Source organism: Ursus maritimus, unplaced genomic scaffold, assembly GCF_017311325.1.
Source record: "Ursus maritimus isolate PB19 unplaced genomic scaffold, ASM1731132v1 scaffold_26, whole genome shotgun sequence".
In the NCBI taxonomy this organism is placed as follows: domain Eukaryota; kingdom Metazoa; phylum Chordata; class Mammalia; order Carnivora; family Ursidae; genus Ursus; species Ursus maritimus.
Window position 1 is genome coordinate 14,011,021 of NW_024425119.1, and position 22,773 is coordinate 14,033,793.

A 22,773-nucleotide genomic window follows, 5' to 3' on the forward strand; every position below is an offset into this window, starting at 1 on the left:
TATAATTTTTCCATCTAATTCCATAAATGTGGTTAATCTTAATCATATTTTACTATCAACTTTATGCTAGCCTTGTTCAATGTCAAATGAATTTAGAAGACGTTCATTTTTCATTTAACACTAGGATAGTATTTATGTGGACAATGAGAATTACTTTTTCAAGTTTTAAAGAGATAAGCTGAATCTGGTATTCTCTATAATGGAAATTATAATTTCTTTTATTATTATTGTCCTACTTAAGCTTTTAGCTTTTGAGTCAAATTTTCATGTTTATATTGTTTCTGAAATTGATTTTTCCTCTTTTAAGATTTCACACTTTAATAGCCACGAGGTATTCTTTCATAACTGAAAATATCTTTTTCATAGCTTTATTTTTTATTCCCGTTTTTGGTATTTTTGTTTTAAGAATTTTAATTAGATATATGAGAGGCTTTTATGTTTTTTTCCTTCCAAGTTTTTATTTAAATTCCAGTTAGTCGACATGCAGTGTCATGTTAGTTCCAGGCGTAGAATTTACTGATTCAACATCGCACAACACTCTGTGTTCATCAAAACAGATGCCCTCCTTAATCCCCATCACCCACTTAACCCATCCCCTACCCACCTCCCATCCGGTCACCATCAGTTCGTTCTCTACAGTTCAGTCTGTTTCTCGGTTTTCCTCTTTTTTTTTTTTTTGACCCCCTATGCATCTGTTTTGTTTCTTAAATTCCACATATGAGTGAAATCATATGGTAATTTGTCTTTCTCTAATTTACTTCACTTAGTCTAATACTCTCTAGCTCCATCCATGTTGTTGCAGATGGCAAGATTTCATTCTTTTTTATGGCTCAGTAATATTCCATGGTATATATATATACCACCTCTTCTTTATCTATTCATCTGTCAATGGACGTTTGGGCTCTTTCCACAATTTAGCTAGTGTTGATAATGCTGCTATAAACATCAGGGCGTGTGTGTCCCTTTAAATTAGTATTTTTGTATCTTTTGGGTAAATACCTAGTATTACAATTGATGGATCATAGGGTAGTTCTATTTTTAGCTTTTTGAGGAACCTTCATACTGTTTTCCAGAGTGGCTGCACCAGGTTGGATTCCCACCAGCAGTGTAAGAGTTTCCCGTCTCTCCACATCCTTGCCAACACCTGTTGTTTCTTGGGTTGTTAATTTTAGCCATTCTGACTGGTGTCAGGTGGTATCTCATTGTGGTTTTGATTTGCATTTTCCTGATGATGAGTGATGTTGAGCATCTTTTCATGTGTCTGTTGGCCATCTGGATATCTTCTTTTGAAAAATGTCTATTCATGTCTTCTGCCCATTTTTATTTATTTATTTTTTTTAAAGATTTTATTTATTTATTTGACAGAGATAGAGACAGCCAGCGAGAAAGGGAACACAAGCAGGGGGAGTGGGAGAGGGAGAAGCAGGCTCATAGCGGAGGAGCCTGATGTGGGGCTCGATCCCATAACGCCAGGATCACGCCCTGAGCCGAAGGCAGACGCTTAACCGCTGTGCCACCCAGGCGCCCCTCTGCCCATTTTTAAACTGGATTATTTGGTTTTTGGGTGTTGAGTTTTATACGTTCTTTATAGATTTAGATACTAGCCCTTTATCAGAGATGTCATTTGCAAATATCTTCTCCCATTCCGTAGGTTGCCTTTGAGTTTTGCTGCTTGTTTCTTTTGCTGTGCAGAAGCTTTTTATTCTGATGAAGTCCCAATAGTTTATTTTTGCTTTTGTTTCCCTTGCCTCAGGAGATGTGTCTATTAAGAAGTTACTGGGGCCAATGTCAAAGCTTTTATGTTTTATATTAAAAAAAACAACCTCATGAAAGCACTTTAAAATTCTATCTTTTTAATAATGATTAAACTTTGTAAGTTTCCTTTCCTTAGGCCATAGTTGTTCTTCTAAATTTTGCATTGAATAGATTATTTTTTTTTAAGAGAAAATAGCATTTAGGGCTATTCTTTTTTTCCTTGAGAATAGGTTTGAGTTTATGCCACACATTTTGAAAGCTACTCTTCTTTTTTTAATTGAAGCTTATTTAAAAAAATTCTAAGTGATTAATTTAAAATTTTTATTATTTAAAAATTGTATTGTATTGTGAATATTTGGACCTCTTTGAAGTTGCTGCTGCCCTGATTCTTAGTATTTTGGCTTTGTTGTAGGGAGGACAATGAGGTTATTTTTAAGAAAATTAAGAAACGGGATCTGAATGTAGCCCAAAGACAGTGACCACACATCCTTACTTGCTTGGACCCAGCTGCAGTTTATATCTGTTATGCCAACAAAATTGCTATAGGACCCCTTTCCTTCTCAAAGTATCCTCATAATAACTATATGGTCACCCTACCCCAAAGTATTTAAAAGGCTGAAAGCTCTTGTAACATATGCCCAGAAAATGCTCAAGGTGAGGTGCAAATATTTCAATGCTCTTTGATGCAATTATCCTGGATTCCTGCCCATTTCCCCATTCTAGTCCTGTTTCTGCTTGAAACCCGACTTTGTTTCTTGTATGAAAACGGTTCTCATATATGCCTGCCCTTCTGAACTACCCAATGATTTCATATTCCTCGCTTGAAGCTTTGTTCTTCCCAAGAACTTGGTTCAGCCCTGTCTTACTTTCTCTTTCTGCTTTGGACTTGCTCAGCCAGAAGGCCTGACCACATCTGGCAACTCCTGGGCCATCCTCAACCTCCCAAAGGAGAGAAGGGTAGGAATTTAGACTGTAGCAGAACCAGGACCTATGGACAGTTCTCCAGTGCTTATTTGGTTAAGGTTGACTATCCATTTTTCTCTTAATGCAAGAGCAAGTATGCAAGTAAAATAAAATGAATTTAGAGGTGATCACTCACTTTCCCACATCTGTTCTCTGGCTTTTCAAGTCTACACTCCTACTTTTTGCTTTTTTTTTTTTTTTTTTTGGTAAAGATGTAATAAGACTTGTTGACAAAATCTAAGTGACCCAGCTGGGAAGCATGCGGACTGTGCCACTTTTTCCTGATAATTCTCTGATATTATTTCACTGGGTAAACATTTAACATTTCTACTAAATATTTTTTTTCCCCGTGTGTCTGGCCAGTTAGGAAATTGGAAATGATCACGGTTCCTTACCCGGAGGGACCCTCTCTCGCAGTATTCGATCACCCCAAAGATCATGGTATCAAGCTTCACTGTGCCGTAGAACTTGGTGAGGTTGTAATAGTCAATCTGAAGCAACTAAGATAACATGTTGAGTTACAAAGCATGTCAGCCCCAGAGCAGTGCCACGGTAAAAATTAATACACTAATAAAACATGTCATGCTTTAGGTCTTTGGGAAGACCTACTGTTCCCGATACATTGCAATCCAGTACATTCCTTACTGACACTACATCTTCAACAGTTTTCCTTTTATCACCAACGAGGGCCATTTTCAAGGACATGCTAATAGATTTCTAGTATGTTTTACACCATCAAACACCACTCTTCAACTTCTGTTGGTAGAATTTTCAACAAAGAGAAGTAGAGTCTCCCATTTCTTGGTCTGAGGACTTTTTCTTGGTGTCCACCCCCAATAACATCGGGATCCGCCAGGGACTTCAGTGCTCAGGGAGGATGGAGTGAAGTTATTTCTCATTTAAGGATTTCAAGTAAGAGACACATACCTTGTTCAATTCTATCTTCTGTTTCTCCGTGAAATTGCCATCGTTGTGCTTGAGATCCTTTAGAATCACTCGCTGCAAAGATCATTTGAATTAAGGAGATAATGTTGCAGCATGACCACTTATGTGCATATTATAATAATTTGGTGTGTGTCTATCTTTCCTGTGTACTGTAAGCTCTTGAAAGCAGTGACACAATTTTATTGATGTTTATATCCTGGGTGCCTAGTACCTGGCATAGGCTCAGGTTTGAATGTTTCTTTAAGAATGACTAAATGAGAAGGGAGGGCCCGGGGAGGAAAGAAGATCCAAAACCCTTGTGTGGGATTGTCGTATTCCCACTGCAGTAAGCCACAATATCATTCTAGGGTGGCTTGGACTGCTCTGAACTCTTTCATTTCTCCTTTTCCTTCCTATTCTCCCCTGCTCTTAAAAATTCTATTTGTCCTTCAATTTGTCCAGGATTGTGAGTTTTGTAAGCTGTGAAGCAGAGCCATGCCCATCCCTGTGAAAAGCTCCAGGAACAGCCCCTGGGGTTAGCCTGCACCATTGCACAGTCAGCATCAGGAGCCAGGGCAACGATGGGCAGAAGGCCTGGAACATAGCCTGACTGAGAGTTCAGAGAAGCAGAGGAGACTAGTCACCTTTTTGTCGTATTTGCACTGTCGGAGTCTCTGAATTGTATCTCGTCTCTTGTCATCGTCGATCTAGCACAAGAAAAGGCTAATTATTATAGACACTTCATACTTGTCCCATGTACTATGAAGGCAGACAGCCTCTGCCAGCTGGGCGTATCTGTTGGTTCACAGCATGGGGCAGGCTCCTGGCAAAACTGTGACAATGGTCTTGTGTTTCCCTGTCACTACTCACTTTCCCTCTCCACTAGGGTCTTCTTTCCAGATGTCCACCTCTCATGCTTACCTCTGGGTCTTCCTCCCTCTTCTTCCCTTCTTAAGGGAAGGCCTATGTCAGCCAGGGATTCCTTTGCTTCCTCCTCTCCTGGCCCATTCTGCTGGGAATCACTGCCTGTAGCTAGAGACAGGTGCTCCGAGGGGAGCCTGTTGTGCACTTGAGTTGCAAACCCACACCACAGGGTCCAATTAGCAATGCAAGTGAGGACACTGGGTGGGTGTCCAAGGGGGGGGGGCAGCCCCATCAGCTCTGGATTCAACCTAGAGTTGCCAGATTGTCTGATTTGTCAAAAGAAGCTGGTAATATGGATTTTCCTATGCCATTCCAAAATCTTTATATTTGGTGATTAATTTTAAAAGATGTTAAATATTGACTGAAACACCACACACACACACACACACACACACACACACACACACACTGAGCCCTGCAGGCTAAATATGGCACTTGGTCTGCCAGACTTCTGGTCTCAAGGCAGAAAAAAGATTGAGAACTATTGCCTCTTTTAATTTGGTTCTCATAGAAACCTGTGATGTATTATAATATTGGTTAAAACTTACCTCATAGGACCTTTTGAAATGTGAGCGAAATAAACTATATCAAATTCCAAGCATGATGCCTGGCACAATGCAGATTAATAAATGTCAGATGTCTTCTCTTCCTCTTCTCATTTACTAATGGGCCACATACGGGTTAAATGACACTGTCACATACGGGTATGCCAAAATCTGAGCTTGCTGCCTTGTCTCATATTCTTTTTACTGAGCCCTCGATTAGGTCATTTAAACTATTTGAACCTCAGTACTTCTTCTGGGAAATTCTAACTGACAGGGGTACTGGGCATCAAATGCAATAAAGTTTGTGAACTTTTCTTGCAAATATAAGTGTTTTATCCTTAAACAAGTTATCTTCGTCTTCATTATTTTCATCTGTTACTCATCCCTTTGACCTTCCTGACTTCTCTCCTTGTCTGGCTGCTTTGGTTTTCTGCCCCTTTCTGTCCTAGTACAGGGATGTACTCTTTCTCATCCCGTCCCTTGGTCTTGTTTCCTTATCTCTGCCTTCAGCGCACATCCGGGACTTGCACCATTTCCTGTCTGCTGGGCCGGCATTTCCCCCCCTGGCCGACTTTGGCTGACCTCCTTGGGCTTTCTCCCCACTCCACCTGACTCACAGGGCCGGAGGGCCTCTCCTGACACCTAGTCCTTGGCCACCTGCTTCCCAGCCTGCCTGAAACTCAGCGTGACCATGATCCCCCATGCCCCGAATCACCTCTCCGTTCCCTCCTTTAAGCTTACTGTCCCAAAGACTTAGTCCTTAGCCAGGTGAGTGGCTAATCTGATGAATTAATGCATAAAAATTCTGAAATGTCTGATGAGGGATGGATGGTTTATATTTCTAGGAATATTTACATTTCAAGAAAACGGAGACACAGTATTTTAGGCTTCATCAAAAAGAACAAATATGAAGTGTGGGGTTTGCGGCAGTGGGGGAGGCTTGTGAGGAGCGGAGGCATGGCTGGATGTGTGCAGAGGTGGGCCACGTGGGAGCTCGTCCCGGTGTCATACCAGAGGTGGAGACGCACTCACTCCTTCTAGAGGTCTCCTCCCCCCCTTCCTGGGGTACTGCCAATTAGTCATTTGGATCCAAAAATTCTCCCTTGGGAAGTCCAATAGTCTTATGGTCATTTGTACCTTTCTGTGAATTACTGCAAGATGGATTTTACCCTGACACTTGACTGAGATAAGAGTGGTCTTTGCAAATAGAAGTTTTATGTGTGAGGTTCCCAATGCCACAGGAAGGTCAGTCAGAGCAGGAGCATTGCTGGAAGCAAGGGAGACCTAGTCCTTGTACAGCATGAGGGGATCCTAGCTCTTAGAGTGCGACAGGCAGGAGTTGGGTGGCATGCCAAGAGCTGGTAGGGTGGCTCTAAGAACACACCTGACCCAGGCTGCAATTTTACTTTTGCTGATTTTAGGCAGGGAGGCATCTCAAGTCATATTATCCTATCGACTTGGCCCTAGGCTGAGGAACCCCACTAATCCCGTCATGTGGAGGTTCTGGGTCTCCCTCATCTCTTAATGTGCTTTGGTATAAAAACTCTGTAAGAATATGGTGACTAGTAGGTTTTAGGATCTTAGACTTCACAGTTAGACAGACTAGGTTCAAACTGTGACCATGTTCCTGGAGTTCTAGTCCTGTTACCTCAGGCTCGGGGGAAGATGAAATGGGTCAATGCCTCTGGCACGTGAGAAGTGCTCAGTAAGCCTCAGTTCTTATTATTTGCAGGAATCCTACTCATAAGCCGTGTGTGACCCCGCACTGTTTCCTAATCCCACATCCTTTCGTTTCCTCATCAGCAAAGTTATGATGAAGTTTAACTCGTGAGCTCCTTGTGGCGAGCACTGCAGGTGAGATGATTGGGCTCTAGCCTTGGCTGCACCGAAGGGGAGTGATTATTACTTGCTGCTGTTGTATGTCCTGGCTGAGGGAGAATGCAGGCAAACGTCAGCAGAGGCCTCTTTCTTCAGCGATGAGCAATAAGCCATACATTCTTAGCATGGGCAGAGCTTAGCCAAGGCTTAGGGGAGCTCAAATGCTCTACCCTGTTCTACATTGCTTCCATGGCAAATGCACACCATATGCATTTCCCTTCTGGGTCAGAGGCAAAGAATGAGTAACACACCAAATCTCAGCCTCCACTGAAGAGTTCATTGGATCAACCAGCTGACATTTAGGGCACTGGAGGATTAATGGAAAGACGGGAAGCTGAGAATTAGAAAATGTCTAGGTTTTAGATTCTCAAGCAAAGGATCCCTGCTTGGCCCATTTCTTACCAGTCTTGTCAAAAACCTGGCAAGTTGCACCAGCCCTCGCATTCTTCAACAGGTGATGTTCGCCTTACCTTCAGGCTAATATGGTTGGTCTCATTGGTCTCCAGAGGAAAGATATTTTCAGGAGGAATGTGCGACCATTTTTTCTGACGAAGTTCATATTCTTTTTTATATTTTCTGTGAAAGGGATAGAACTGGTCAGTAGGTTAACATTCATGCTTCTGAACATAAGAGAAATTTAGAACCCTGACATTCTCAGGTAAATATGTAGTGAGAGATGTTAGCCCAATGGTGAGACTCCATGTTCTCCAAACTGGTGAATGCTGGCCATTAGGTCAGCTGTGAGGATTTCTGATGGTGGTCTATCTTTTGCTTTCTTTCTTTCCTTCTTCCCCCCCTCCTTCCTTTCCTTCCTCCCTCCCTTCCTTCCTTCCTCCCTTCCTTCCTTCCTTCCTTCCTTCCTTCCTTCCTTCCTTCCCTTTCATTTTCTCAGGTCCTTCACAAAGGCAGCCCTCCACTATTATAAAGAATCTGAACTGATGACATGGAAAGAGTAAGGAAAAAACAGACACAATTCAAAACTGGTAAGCTCGAAAAGCAAATATGTTAATTTCTAAGCCACCAGAGAATATACCAGATTCCTAAACAAGCCAGTTCTTATGCATTTGTTCCTTTGAGAAATATGTGTATAAAGAAAATAGAAAAGCACAGAGAAAATGTGTATTTCAGCATTCAAAATGTCAATTTTTTAAGTGTTTCCCCAGATAGTACAGATAAAGCAGAATTCTTGGGTTATTGGAAACACTTACAACTTTGCAGATATTGTCAAATTGTTTCCCAAAGTGGTTAATACCATTTATACCTTCCCAGCATGAGGATTCCTGTTTCTTCTGGATTCCTAACACTTGGTACTATTAAACTTCTTCTTCTTCTTCTTCTTCTTTTTTTTTTTTTACCATTATGATGTATGTGAGTTGGTCTTTATTGTTTTGTGTTCCTTTTTTTTATTAGACAGATTCAATATCTTTTCAAATACTTTCTAGCTATTTTATTGAATATATAGTTATATACTCCTTCATAATTTTGCCCATATGTCATAATTTACATTAGTTCCTTATATATCCTGCAAAACAGATCTTTTGTCCTTTTCAGTTGCAAATACTTTCTTCTAGTTTACTGCTTATTTTAACTTTGTTGTATAGAACATTTAGGTTTTCTTATGGCCATATTTATTTCGTTTCTTCTATGACTTTTATCTTAACTGAGAAATAGTTTCCTACTTGAGTTCATAAAGTCCTTTTCTATTAATTTCTTCTAAATTTTGAAGGTTGAGTTTCACATTTAAGTCTTTATTCCATTTATAATCCATATGGAATCAACTTGGCTTGTAACGTCACCTCTAGCATATTCCAAATTCTCATGCTTGCTGTGTCTGGTTCTAGAATCTGAATTTTTCCATTATTGTCCTGGAGTTTATCTTTGCTTGTAGTTATTTGACAAACTTCTTCTTTTTTTTTTTTTAAGATTTTATTTATTTATTTGACAGAGAGAGAGACAGCCAGGGAGAGAGGGAACACAAGCAGGGGGAGTGGGAGAGGAAGAAGCAGGCTCATAGCAGAGGAGCTTGATGTGGGGCTCAATCCCAGAACTCTGGGATCACGCCCTGAGCCGAAGGCAGACGCTTAACGACTGAGCCACCCAGGCGCCCCTGACAAACTTCTACTCACCTTCTTAGGTCATTCGTGATGCCCTTCTTAATGGATCCTAAACAGAAATGACTATTTTCTTCTTATGCTTCCACCTAACTCTGAGTATTCCTCTATTAAATACATATAAAATGCTATATTATTGACCAATGATTATCCTAGGACCTGGGGCAAGGAAGGCTTGTAGCCTTAAAGGCTCTCATCTCTGCATTCCAAGAGACTCTTGGGACCCAAGAGAGCCAGGTGTCATTCATATTGAATCAGAGGATGCCATAAATCATTCACTACTTTCCTTGTATAAGCAGTTGTAATGGAAAACTATAAGAATCACATCTGTCTACCAGATCTCCTTGTGGACACACCATTGCTCTGGCCATTCAGAAGCCCTTTCTCTGCCTGTTTCCACCTGTTATTGTCTCTTACCTTTGATACCCCCCTATCTTAAGCTGACACTCATTTGGACTTGGTTTCTGAAGGACAACAGCCACATCTGTGACCTTGCTGTTGACTGGCTTTATTCTCCACAAATTTTGGTTTCTGATTATCTTCAACTAAATGGCCATCATACACCGTCTATGTGTACATACAGCTCACATTTGGGGTAACGCAGGGTTACAGGAGTCAAGTTCTGCCTTCAGACTGAACAGAACATTCTACTTTCTTTCCTGGAGAAAACTTTAACTGACATACAGCAGACAGGACTCTCTCATGAGAAAGTACAGTGCCACACAGATCAAAGTGTGTGATACAAAGAGAAAAAGTGTTGTCTGGTTCAGTTAGTAAATGGGGGTGATCCTGACAAATAATAGGATGGAAATTTTATGTGTTTAACATACACAGATTAGCATAGTGTGGTATTCACTCATTCATTTATATTTTCAACAAATATTTCTGAGTGGACGCTATGTCTCTAACACTGTGCTGGGCACTTCATCTGTCCAAATGGAGTAGAACAACCATGGTCAGATGGTCAGAAGGCTTGAGTGCTAGTTTTGGCCCTACAACTACCTGGTGATGTGACTCTAGACAAGCCATTTGGTTTTCTGGGTCTCTTTCTCCATGCTAAAATGGGAGGTTTGAAGTAAATTATTTCTAAAGACTCTTCTAGCCAAACACTATATAACATAGAGATTGAAATTTCCTGCAAAATACCAATAACACAGCAGGAGAGCTGTTTCCACCTATAGGATGCCTATTATATGGTAGTCACTATCCACACCTTATTTCAAGTTCTCGCAACAGTTCAGATGAGGGTCCTGAAGTTAAGTAACTTGTAATAATGCACTAAAAACCACACAACTAGTAAGTCCCAGAACTAAGATAGTAATGAGTTCGGCTGTCTCAAACTGATCCATTCAATACTGTTCTGCTCTCGATGTAGTCTTTGGTGCAGAATGCCTTCATGATCTTAGATCTGTCTAGACATCTGCTTGTGAATGTTCATTATCATTGATGACATCAGACTTCTCCCTCTCCCCTCCCCGCTCTCTAGATGATGAGCACAGCAAGACAAAGGGGGTGGTAGGTACCTCAGCACCAGAAGAGCAATGAGCAGGAGCAGAACCACAGCTCCTGTGAGGGTGAAGACTGCAATCAACAGGACTTGAGGGCCTGTGGCAGAAAAGATAGTGAAAAATGCATGAGTAAGGACCTTTGTAAAAGAATAAAAACATTTCAAAGATTCTAGTTGTATAATCTAATTTGAAGAAGGGAAAAGGAGCGACCTTTTAAAAAACTTTTATCTTTTATTAATCTCTTCATTGGGCCTTTATCTGTGGTCTCTGAGGAACACTGCCTGGAATGTGCCAGGGGTAGTGGTTTAATTTCGGTGGTCCTTAGAGTCTGCACACCACGTTTCTTATGGGAATCACCAATTGTTAGGAGAACATAAAATAGTTTCTAGTATGCAAATAATTTTGGTGGGAAACCCACCTGATGTCCTTGACCAATATACCTAAGGAGGATTCATAGAGGAAGAAAGAGTCAACTATTTTTTTAAAGATTTTATTTACTTATTTGGGAGAGACACAGAGAGAGAACAAGCAGGGGGGAGGGAGGAAGACAAGCAGACTCCCACACAGGGCTCGATCTCACAATCCTGAGATCATGACCTGGGCTGAAATCAAGAGCCTGACACTTAACCGAATTAGCTACCCAGGGCCCCAGAGTCAACTATTTTTTAATACCAAGCACAATCAGAGGAAAAGCCAGTCATTGTGGAATATTAAATGACAGTGTTGCCGTCTGGTCCTTCCCTAGTGCTACCAGGTTATTGACGGAAGTCAATGAAGGAGGTAAGTAATTTTATTAATTAGAGCACATGTAGGTAGGTGGAGTTGTAAAGATGAAGGAATTTAAAAGACTGACAGAAGGGTAAATGGAATTCAGGAAAATGTGGATCCAACCCAAGGAAGAGTTGATGCAGAAACTGAACGTGCAGAGGAACAAACCTAGACTGAGGGCAACAACGATAGTAAAACTGCACAAAAAAGTCATGGTTCATTTATGCCACAATGGATTCCGATGAGAATAGGAAGTTAGGGAATTCAAGAAAGAAAAATGGAATGGATTCTAAGCAACAGAGTGCTATTTTGCTTTATATAAATAATAATAAAGAAAATGTTCACTAATTTTCAACTTGTAGAATCAACTTATAGGTAAATGACAGAGAGCTTCATATGGTTACCAAATAAATATTATCAGCTATGACAAATTGAAGAAAAATACAGGAGAATCTGGGAGGTAGGAAGGAGGTAGTAGGAAGGATGGAGACAGTAACATCTTCATCTTACCAAGTTGTGAAGCAAGAAGGTTTTGTTTTGCTTTGTTTAATGTTTTATTTATTTATTTAAAGGAGAGAGAGAGAGAGAGAATGAGTGGGGGGAGAGGGGCGGAGGGAAAGGGAGAAGCAGACTCCTCTCTAAGCAGGAAGCCCAGTGGGGGGCTTGATCACAGGACCCTGGGACATGACCTGAGCTGAAGAAAGACATTCAATAGACTGAGCCACCCAGATGCCCCATGAAGTTTTTTATATAGTTGATAGAACAATATCGGAAGCTTATACATATTAATTAAAATTACAAAGTCACCCAATAAATGTAGTGACAAGAAAGATATAACAATATTGAGAAAAGGTTAGGAAAAAGTAGGGCTAGTGAAGATTAATTAAATCTTTTATCCATATAAGAAATAAACAGATAACACCCAAACCTTATGAATCAAGAAATAGATGCATATTATTTAGAAATATGCAACAAACTAAAGCAGAAGTGACTGAGAGACCAGAGCTGATAGAGGTGGGACCAGGCACACTCATGTTCCATCAGGAATATTTTTACTATTGGATTTTAATATCACATGCATGAATTTTCTTCACTAAAAATGTCTGCCTGCTTTCTATAAGAAGTGACTTTGAAGGATTTATGCTTTGCTAACAGAGGACTTTGCCTCTGCTTGTTATCTTGTTTTCTGCTAAGGGGAAACTTTCAACAGTGCAAATGTGAGCTCCAGATTTCTGTTCTCATCAGGACAGAAATAGATTAGTACCTTGGATTTGGATGGGTATATCTGATGGTGTCAATTCTGTTTATTACTGTGATCATGACTCCCATCACCCTGCCGCCATTGCCATTACCACCAGTCAATAGGAGAGATGTAATTCTACTCATCAGTCTACTGAAATGACACATCCCCATCCCCGAGACTAGAGCATGAATTGAAGGGACTAGGGGGACTTCTGTTGCTGGGTCCTCCCTCATCTCAATTTCTGTCTACCTTGCACAGCATGAACATCTCAAAATACTAAATATACTTATGATATTTAAATATGCTGTATACTATTTAAATATAGCAGTTGTTAATTCAACATACTTTTCAGTTTTGCTTGAGTGAGTCAAGTCCCAGTATTACATTAGTTCAAAGGTTAAGCTTCTGCTGCCTTCTGGTGGCTGCTGTGGTTATCACATTCTATTTATTTATTTATTTATTTATTTATTTATTTATTTATTTAAAGATTTTATTTATTTATTCGACAGAGACAGAGATAGCCAGCGAGAGAGGGAACACAAGCAGGGGGAGTGGGAGAGGAAGAAGCAGGCTCATAGCAGAAGAGCCTGATGTGGGGCTTGATCCCATAACGCCGGGATCACGCCCTGAGCCGAAGGCAGACGCTTAACCGCTGTGCCACCCAGGCGCCCCATCACATTCTATTTAATTAGATTCACAGTGATGGTAGAATGAGTTTATAACCCCAGGTCATATGCTATGATAGTTGGAAAGAATCTTGGAATCAGTTAACAAATCTCCTGATCTGAAGAAGGAAGAAATTCACACTTAGAGAAGTAAATTGACTAAAATTAACACAGTGTGGGTAAGTGCTGAGTAGAAACAGATTTAGAGTTATCTCATTGTCCTTCCTTTCTTCCTTTCTTCCTTCATCCCTTCCAAGGCACTTTGTTGGGCAGATGTGAATAAAGAGTAGACCCCAAACCACCATGAGATACCACTTCACACCAGTGAGAATGGCTAAAATTAACAAGTCAGGAAACAACAAATGTTGGCGAGGTTGTGGAGAAAGGGGAGCCCTCTTACACTGTTGGTGGGAATCCAAGCTGGTGAAGCCACTCTGGAAAACAGTATGGAGATTCCTCAAAAAGTTAAAAATAGAGCTACCCTACAAGCCAGCAATTGCACTACCACGTATTTACCCCAAAGATACAAACATAGTGATCCAAAGGGGCACCTGTACCCCAATGTCCACAATAGCCAAACTGGAAAGAGCCCAGATGTCCCTCAACAGATGAATGGATAAAGAAGATGTGGTATATATACACAATGGAATATTACCCAACAATCAAAAAGGATGAAGTCTTACCATTTACATTGACATGGATGGGACTGGAGGGTTTTATGCTGAGTGAAGTAAGTCATCAGAGAAACACAATTATGTGGTTTCACTCATATGTGGAATATAATAAACAGCGAAGAGGATCATTGGGGAAGGGAGGGAAAACTGAATGGGATGAAATCAGAGAGGGAGAAAACCATGAGAGACTCCTAACTACAGGAAACAAACAGGGTTGTTGGAAGGGAGGTGGGTGAGAGGATGGGGTACCTGGGTAATAGGCGTTAAGGAGGGCATGTGATGTGATGAGCACTGGGTGTTACATGCAACTGATGAATCACTGAACTCTACATCTGAAAGTAATGACGTATGTTGGCTAAGTGAATTTAAATAAAAAAAATAGACTCTACACTTAAACAGTGTATGGTTTTAAAAAATGTGTAAACTTATAAGTATAAAACAAATTCTATGCTAGAAGTCCGGTGGGATGTAGGCAAGATCAGTAGCCTCCTGTGATGCTAAGAAAAAGCCTAGACAAATGAAATTCAAGTTAAATGTTGAAGATGAGTGGCTGTTTACCAGTCGTATGGGGGAGTGACATATTTTAATCCGAGGTAGTAGCATCACTAAGGACACAAGGGCATGAAGTTGCAAGACCCCCCCACTCCCTTTTTTTTAAGGAAGTAGGTGGAAATTGAGGGAATGGGGAAGGGATTTCAGGTAAGAAGAAAGATAAGGCTGGAGAAGTAGGAAGATCATGGACATTTTGTGCTATAATCAGTCATTTGAACTTTATGGGTAAAGGGGAGCTGCCAATTGAGCGTTAGCAATAGTGTAACAATATGACTGGATCCATGCTTTCATTCTGGTGCCACGTTGGTTGGACTGGAGGTGGACAGGAAGCAGGACTGAAGCAGGAAGTCAGGTGGATGTTATTGTAACCCAGGAGGCAGATGATGATGGCGTGGATGAGGAACGGGAACAAATGTGCATTGTCTGTAGCTGTGTCCCAGGTGCTAAGAACACTGCCTGGCACTAGTAAATCTTTGTAGCATAAATGAAACGACAGTGATGGTGTTAAACATGCTGTTACTTAGGGGGCAGTTGTGTACCCAGATAAAAGTCCCGATGAATATCTTATTTGTATACTATTTGAAAGATTGAGTTACTTTATTTATAAAGTTTAAAATTAAATGTAGGAGAAGTTGAGTAATGAAAAGCTCTGGCTAACCGAATTTTCTGTTTTAATGAGGATGAAGTGAAGTTCTTGGAATGATACAATGTCCCTGTAATATGAATAATATAATATTAATATTTAATGTGATCTCTTTTAGGTAAAAAGTAATTTTTGAGAAGTTGAGCATTTTACAAAGCACAGATTCTTCTACTGAATAAGAAAACACCTAAAAACTCTTAAATATATATATACATTTTTAAGATTATTTATTTATTTATTTATTTATTTATTTATTTATTTATTTATTCGACAGAGATAGAGACAGCCAGCGAGAGAGGGAACACAAGCAGGGGGAGTGGGAGAGGAAGAAGCAGGCTCATAGCAGAGGAGCCTGACGTGGGACTCGATCCCATCACACCGGGATCACGCCCTGAGCCGAAGGCAGACGCTCAACCGCTGTGCCACCCAGGCGCCCCGAAACTCTTAAATATATTAAAAATACAAACTAACATTGTCACTGAGGGCTATAATTAAGGGAAAAGAAAAAACAAGCGTAATTCAAAAAGTTACAAAAGAAAGAAGTAGAGAATTGCAGAGATCCATGAGGAAAGAGATACAGTTCAAAAATAAGTTTGGTTTAAACCTAGGAAGCTCGCAGATGGTTCTAGAGATAATTAAAAAAAAAAAAAGCCTGCTGATGAAAAGAAATCAACTTTTAAAAAGCAATGAGAGTACTGCTTTTCTTTTTCAAGATTGCTTTGGATATTGGGGGTCTTTTGTGGTTCCATACAAATTTTAAGATTGTTTGGTCTAGCTCTGTGAAAAATGCTATTCGTATTTTGATAGGGATTGCATTAAATGTGTAGATTGCTTTGGGTAATATGGAAATTTTAGCAATATTTGTTTTCCTATACATGAGCACGAATGTCTTTTCATTTCTTTGTGTCATCTTCAATTTCTTTCATTAGCGTTTTACAGTTTTCAGGGTACAGGTCTTTCACCTCTTGGGTTAGGTTTCTTCCTAGGTATATTATGACTTCTTGTGTTCCTTGCTGAAATATGTATACTTTGAGCTCATTGCAATAAAATGGAATAAGTGACATTAAGAATACACGTCTCTGTGTTCATTTTGCCAATTGTCAAACTTAATTTTCTATAGGATAATTTTTGTCAGTGGGTAGGTAGGGCACATATTAAAGAGAGGTACGGCTAAATTAGAATAGGGATATTTTCAGCATGTAATCAGAACTGTAATATCATTCGTTAGGCAGGGAAGTAAATTCCACATTTTACAAACCTGGCAAATCTAATTCAGACAACAAACAAAACAAATGAAAACATAAAAATGCAGGCTAATTGCATAAACCATTGAATGTACTTCCCTTCCCTGAAAAGAACTGTATGGAAACCAAACTCACTAGAGGATATCTTACCCTGGCCTGGGACATCACTAGGAAGTCTGTGGTTCATCCAGATGAACATGGGGTTGTCAACCTCTGGGGTAGTCTTATTTACATGGGTGTCATACTTTAAGAGAACCTTGTACTGTGTCAGGGCATGAAAGAGAAGAAGGATGAACAGAAAAAGACATTTTAGAACGACTTCTGATGAAATTGTCCTGCCCAGTGACATTTGAATGTCACAGTAACAATTCTCAGTGAAGCCGGGTAACGTTGAGCAGCCTGGAGCTAGCTAGTTAGCGTCCATTTACAGGTTCACAGCACGAAAGTAGATTGAAGCTCCAGGTGGGTCAATTCTTTTTGTTTCTCTATGATCATTTGCTACTTCATGCTCATACCAGTAACTCCTACCCAACATAGGTTCTTTGGGTCTTCAGAGAACTAGTTCGAGTCTCTCATATTACAAAAATGTTAAAATAGAAACCAAAAGAAATTAAATGGTTAGCTCCAAGTCACATGACAAGTGAAGTACCAAAGTTTTCCACAATATTAAGTTGCTATTGAAGATAGTATCTCGAGAAGATGCACTACAGCTAAAATCCCTTCATTATCCCGTTGATACACGTCAAGGGGCTCTGAAATAATTCACATTTAAATTCTGTCAATTACATAATTTTCAAATCCCTTCTATCCTTTTGCTCTAATGTGCTGTCTTGCACAAGATACTAGTTAGGTTTCTAAGATAAAAGTTTTCTTTTTCAAGCAATCTGCTGGTGGGATATATATAAGGATATATTATCCTTATATTACTGCTGCAGATAACAACCATCTTTCTAAATTCAACACCGTTCCGTCAAAACTTTCTGGACTAAAGTTTTACATCTTTAGAAATATACTTTTAACTTGAGTGCATGGTCTATAATTGCATAGACTGAGGGTAGTAAATATCCTAATATTAGGGGACAGTACCTTAACACTCTATTGCGACTTCCTCTGGATATAGAATAACTTATATATATCCCTGTGGGGTGTTTTGAGAATTAATCTCTGGTTTCCCTATATATACGTATTATAGAGCACAACTGATGGCATTCGATTATTGAAAAATTCAACTAGTTTTGTCTTTATTGAAAAATTCAGCTAGCTTTTCCTTCAGAGAGAATAAGTGCACAGAATATTTTTCATATTGAAGAGCAATTATGAGGCTGATGTAGGATCTTCCCATATGTATTTGCTTCTCTCCAAAAGCATCATCCCAGGTACAAATAACTTGGAGAGGAGTACAGTTCTCTTTATATAGTTACTATAATAGCCGGAGCATTGATGAGACTTTATTTTAAGGTATTCCCATGAAGTGTATGTGAAATATAGCCTTATATTCAAGGTTTTTATAGTAACTGAAAACTATGGCATACTTTTCTGAAATGCTGCCCCCATATTTCTGGTTTAACTTTCTCAATCTGGACATAGAGCTTTCCACATTTCATTACAGATCTCTTTTTAGAAAAAGAGGTAATATATACACTAAATATATGACTTAAAGATGTCATAATGATCACATTGGAAAATCACATGAAAAACTGAGTAACTTTTTCTCTTAGATTCCTAGTTATGTCAGGACACAACATCTTAAAGAGAAAAACTTTCTACTGACCATTTGGTTGGCAGAACAGTGGCTTTCATAGTTTGTGATGGGCATAAGACAGGTGTTTCATTTTTAAATTAAATGCTGATCAGCCATCAACTATTTGCCATATAAGAGGCTAAGCACTGGAGGCATAGAGAAGTAAGACCCACTCCCTTTCTTTAAAGAACCCATATGTAGGCGAGGAGAAAAGAGATAAATAACATGAATAAAAGCATGACATTATAGGACTGTTTCTATGTGTCAGAAAGATTGCACAATTAATGATTTTCATGAGTGCAGATGGAGAGAATAGAGAATGTTTCATTGAAATTTTTAGCTGTGAAAATGAATAAACAATTCTTAGGAGAGGACTGTCATCCTCTCGTTAGTATCTCATCAATAGTCTGGTCTTTATATTAATGTATTCTGGGTGGGTGTTTTATATACAGCCAATAGAGTGTGGACATTCTGAATAAAGTAGGGGTCAAAATGCTTAAAGAATACAGTCCTAAATAGGTCATAATTGTGAATCTGAAATAAATAACTTGCAGATTTTAAACACAACTTCTCTAATTCCTTTGCTATCACTCGCCTTGTAGTTATCCTTCCTCACCTAGTCACTTCACCCCAAGTTCCTGATAAGAAGTCAGACATACTTTGTTGGTTTCCACAGAAGTATACAGAAGCACCATAGTGTTGTCAATATCCCCACAGTCGTCCAAAGTCACAGGACCTGCATGCCCTAGGGCAGAATCAGAAAGAGTTAGAGGTTATTATTGACTTTTTGACTGAAAAACCAGTTAGATCCTTACAGAGGGTATAAAATAGGTTCTAATTGCTCAATTTTACTGAAAAATTATCTTAATGAGCTAATCAGAGGGAATATCCATTGGCTCTTGGCCCTGAGATCTCTGATGGATATTTTTAAGAGAGAAGCTATTTGGTATTTAGTTAGAAGGGAAATTTTTTTGCATTGCAGTTAGGATGAAAATGTAATCAGCCAACTGAATCTAATTATTAGTGAAAAGGTTTTGCTGAGGGGGCACCTGGGTGGCGCAGTCCTTAAGCGTCTGCCTTTGGCTCAGGGCGTGATCCCAGCGTTCTGGGATCGAGCCCCACATCAGGCTCCTCTGCTAGGAGCCTGCTTCTTCCTCTCCCACTCCCCCTGCTTGTGCTCCCTCTCTCGCTGGCTGTCTCTCTCTGTCAAATAAATAAATAAAATCTTAAAAAAAAAAAAGGTTTTGCTGAGAATATTTATTAAACTAGTAAAAATTCCCCATTTACCATGTGGTTTCTAGGATTAGTAGATTCAAATTATTAGATTTCAAATATCTAGTTTTCAACAAAAATATCACAAGACAGACAAAGAAACAGGAAAGTGTTGCCCAATCAAAAGAAAAAAGGAATAAACCAACAGAAGCTATCCCTGAAAAAGACCTGATGGTGAATCTAATAGACAAAGGCTTTAAAAGAGCTGTCCTAAAGATGCTCAAAGAACTAAAGGAAGAGATAAAGTCAGAAAAGTGATATATGAACAAAAGGGAAATATCAATAAAGAACTGGAAAACCTAAAAAGGAAACCAAGAGGAAATTCTAGAACCGAAAAATACAATAGCTGAAACGAAAAATTCACTAGGGAGATTCAAAGGCAGATATGAGCAGAAGAAAGAATCACTGAACTTGAAGGTAGGACAATGGAAATTATCAAGTGTGAGGAACAGAAAACAAAGTGAAGTGAGCAGAGCCTGTGTAACACCATTAAGCAGACCACCATATGCACTGTGGAAGTCCCAGAAGAGAAGAAAAAGAGAGAAAGGGGTAGAGAGAATATCTGAAGAAATAATGGCCAAAAATTCTCAAATTTGAAGAAATACATGGATATAAATATCCAAGAAGTTCAATAAACTCCAATAGGATGAATTCAAAAAGATTCACACTGAGAGACATTCTAATCAAATTGTCAAAAGACAGATATCAAAAAGAATGACATCTTGCCATTTTGCAGCAATGTGGGTGGAACTAGAGGGTATTATGTTAAGTGAAATAAGTCAGTCAGAGAAAGACAAATACCATATGATTTCACTCATATGTGGAATTTAAGAAACAAAACAGATGAACATTGGGAAAGGGAAGGAAAAATAAAATAAGACGAAAACAGAGAGGGAGTCAAACCATAAGAGACTCTTAACTATAGGGAACACACTGAGGGTTGCTGGAGGGGAGGTGGGAGGAGTGATGGGGTAACTGGGTGATGGGCATTAAGGAGGGCACTTGAGATAATGAGCACTGGATGTTATATGCAACTGATGAATCACTGAATTCCACCTCTGAAATTAATAATACACTATATGTTAAATTGAATTTAAGTAAAAAATTTTAAAAAACACAGAATTTTGAAAGCAGCCAGACCGAAATGATTCATCATATTCAAGAGATACTCAATAAGATTTTTAGCAGACTTCTCATTAGAAGTTAGGTTTTAGAGGCCAGAAGGCAGTGGGGTGATATACTCAAAATGCCAAAAGAAACAGTTTCATCCAAGAATTCTTTACCCAGTGAATCTGTTTGTCAAAAGTGAGAGAAAAGTAAGACATTCCAAGATAAACAAAAGCTGAGAGAGTTTGTAACCACCAGAACTTGCCCTGCAAGAAATGCTAAAGGTAATTGTCTTTCTCTGCTTGGCTTATTTCACTTAGCATTATCTCCTCCAGTCCCGTCCATGTTGCTGCAAATGTTGGGTAATCGTTCTTTCTGATGGCTGAGTAATATTCCATTGTATATATGGATCACATCTTCTTAATCCAGTCATCTGTTGAAGGGCATCTCAGCTCCTTCCACAATTTAGCTATTGTGGATAATGCTGCTATGAACATTGGGGTGCACATGGCCCTTCTCTTCACAATGTCTGTATCTTTGGGGTAAATACCCAGTAGTGCAATTGCTGGATCATAGGGTAGCTCTATTTTTAACTTTTTAAGGGGCCTCCACACTGTTTTCCAAAGTGGTTGTACCAACCTGCATTCCCACCAACAGTGTAAGAGGGATCCCCTTTCTTCACATCCTCTCCAACATACAGTTTCACTCACTTATGGAACATAAGAAATAGCAGGAAGATTGGTGAGAAGGAAGGGAAGAATGAAGGGGGGTAAACAGAAGGGGGAATGAACCACGAGAGACTATGGACTCTGGGAAACAAACTGAGGGCTTCAGAGGGGAGGGTGGTGCGGGACTGGGATAGGCCAGTGATGGGTATTAAGGAGGGCACGTATTGCATGGTGCACTGGGTGTTATATGCAAATAATGAATCATGGAACACTACATCAAAAACTAAGGATGTACTGTATGGTGACTAACATAACATAATAAAAAATTATTATAAAAAAAAAAAGAAATGCTAAAGGTAGTCCTGTAGGTTGAAGTGAAAGGACACTGGACAATAACTTGAAGCCATATGAAGAAATAAAGATCTCAGTAAAGACAAATACATGGGCAGTTATAACATCTAGCATTAATATAACAATGGTGTGTAATTCCACTTTTTGTTTTCTACATGATTTAAGGGATGAATGAGTTTATAAAAACTAGTCCAAAAACTAGCATTTTTGTAACTTTGGTTTGTAACTCTACATTTTGTTTTCGACATAATTCAAGAGACTAATGTTTAGGGCACCTGGGTGGCTCAGTTGGTTAAGCATCTGCCTTTGGTTCAGGTCATGATCCCAGGGTCCTGGCCTGCTGCTCTCCCTGCTTGTGGTCTTTCTCTCTCTCAAATAAATAAATAAAATCTTTTTTTAAAAAAAGAGACTAATGTTTAAAACATCATTAGTTTACGTTTTTGGACACACACGTATAAAGATGTAATTTTGCATCAATTTGCGTCAATGTCTCAAAGAGGTGGGTATAGAAGTATTAAAGAAGTAGAGTTTTTGGATATTATTGAAGTTAAACTGTATAAAGTCAAATTAGAATGTAATAACCGTAGGGTGTTAACTATATATCCACAGTGACTACAAAGAAAATAGTCAAAGAATATAAACAAAACAATAAGACAGGGATTCAAGCATTTCACCACAAAATAAATCAACTACACACAAAAGAAGCCAGTAAACATACAAATCAGAGCCAAAAAATCTGTAAGACAATAGACAACAACGAGCAAAATGATAAAAGTAAATCTCCCCTATCAGTAATTACTTTAAATATAAAATAGATTAAATTCTCCAATCAAGGATAGAGATTAGGAGATTGTATTTTAAAAAATGATTCTATATGATATCTATATGAGATTCACTTTAGATTCAAACACAAATACGTTGAAAGAGAAAGGATGGAAAAGGATATTCTATGCAAATAGTAACAAAGAGAGTGACTGAAAGAGAGCAGTATATTGCCTATGCTAATATCAGACAAAATAGACTTTATTTTTTTTAAAGATTTACTTATTTATTTTAGAAAGAGAGAGCTCATGTGCAAGTAGGGGGAGGGACAGAGGGAAAGAATCTTCAAGCAGACCCTCTGCTGAGCATGGAGCCTGCTGTGGCGCTCAATCTCACAACTCATGAGATCGGGACCTTAGAAGAAATCAAGAGTTGGACACTTAACCAACTGAGTCACCTAGGCACCCCCAAAATA

General features: G+C 39.2%; 1 protein-coding gene across 1 annotated transcript in view; it reads right to left on the bottom strand.

The window, feature by feature from the left end:
* The window catches only part of GUCY2C (guanylate cyclase 2C), a 70,933-nt gene that overhangs the window by 25,993 nt on the left and 22,167 nt on the right, over nucleotides 1–22,773 (bottom strand). The window contains exons 9-15 of the mRNA XM_008707020.2: nucleotides 18,798–18,883; nucleotides 16,548–16,659; nucleotides 10,624–10,705; nucleotides 7,460–7,565; nucleotides 4,287–4,349; nucleotides 3,646–3,717; nucleotides 3,114–3,218 (exon numbers count right to left, since the gene is read on the bottom strand). Coding sequence (XP_008705242.1) covers nucleotides 3,114–3,218; nucleotides 3,646–3,717; nucleotides 4,287–4,349; nucleotides 7,460–7,565; nucleotides 10,624–10,705; nucleotides 16,548–16,659; nucleotides 18,798–18,883 — 626 coding nt within the window. The remainder of the gene's footprint in view (nucleotides 1–3,113; nucleotides 3,219–3,645; nucleotides 3,718–4,286; nucleotides 4,350–7,459; nucleotides 7,566–10,623; nucleotides 10,706–16,547; nucleotides 16,660–18,797; nucleotides 18,884–22,773) is intronic.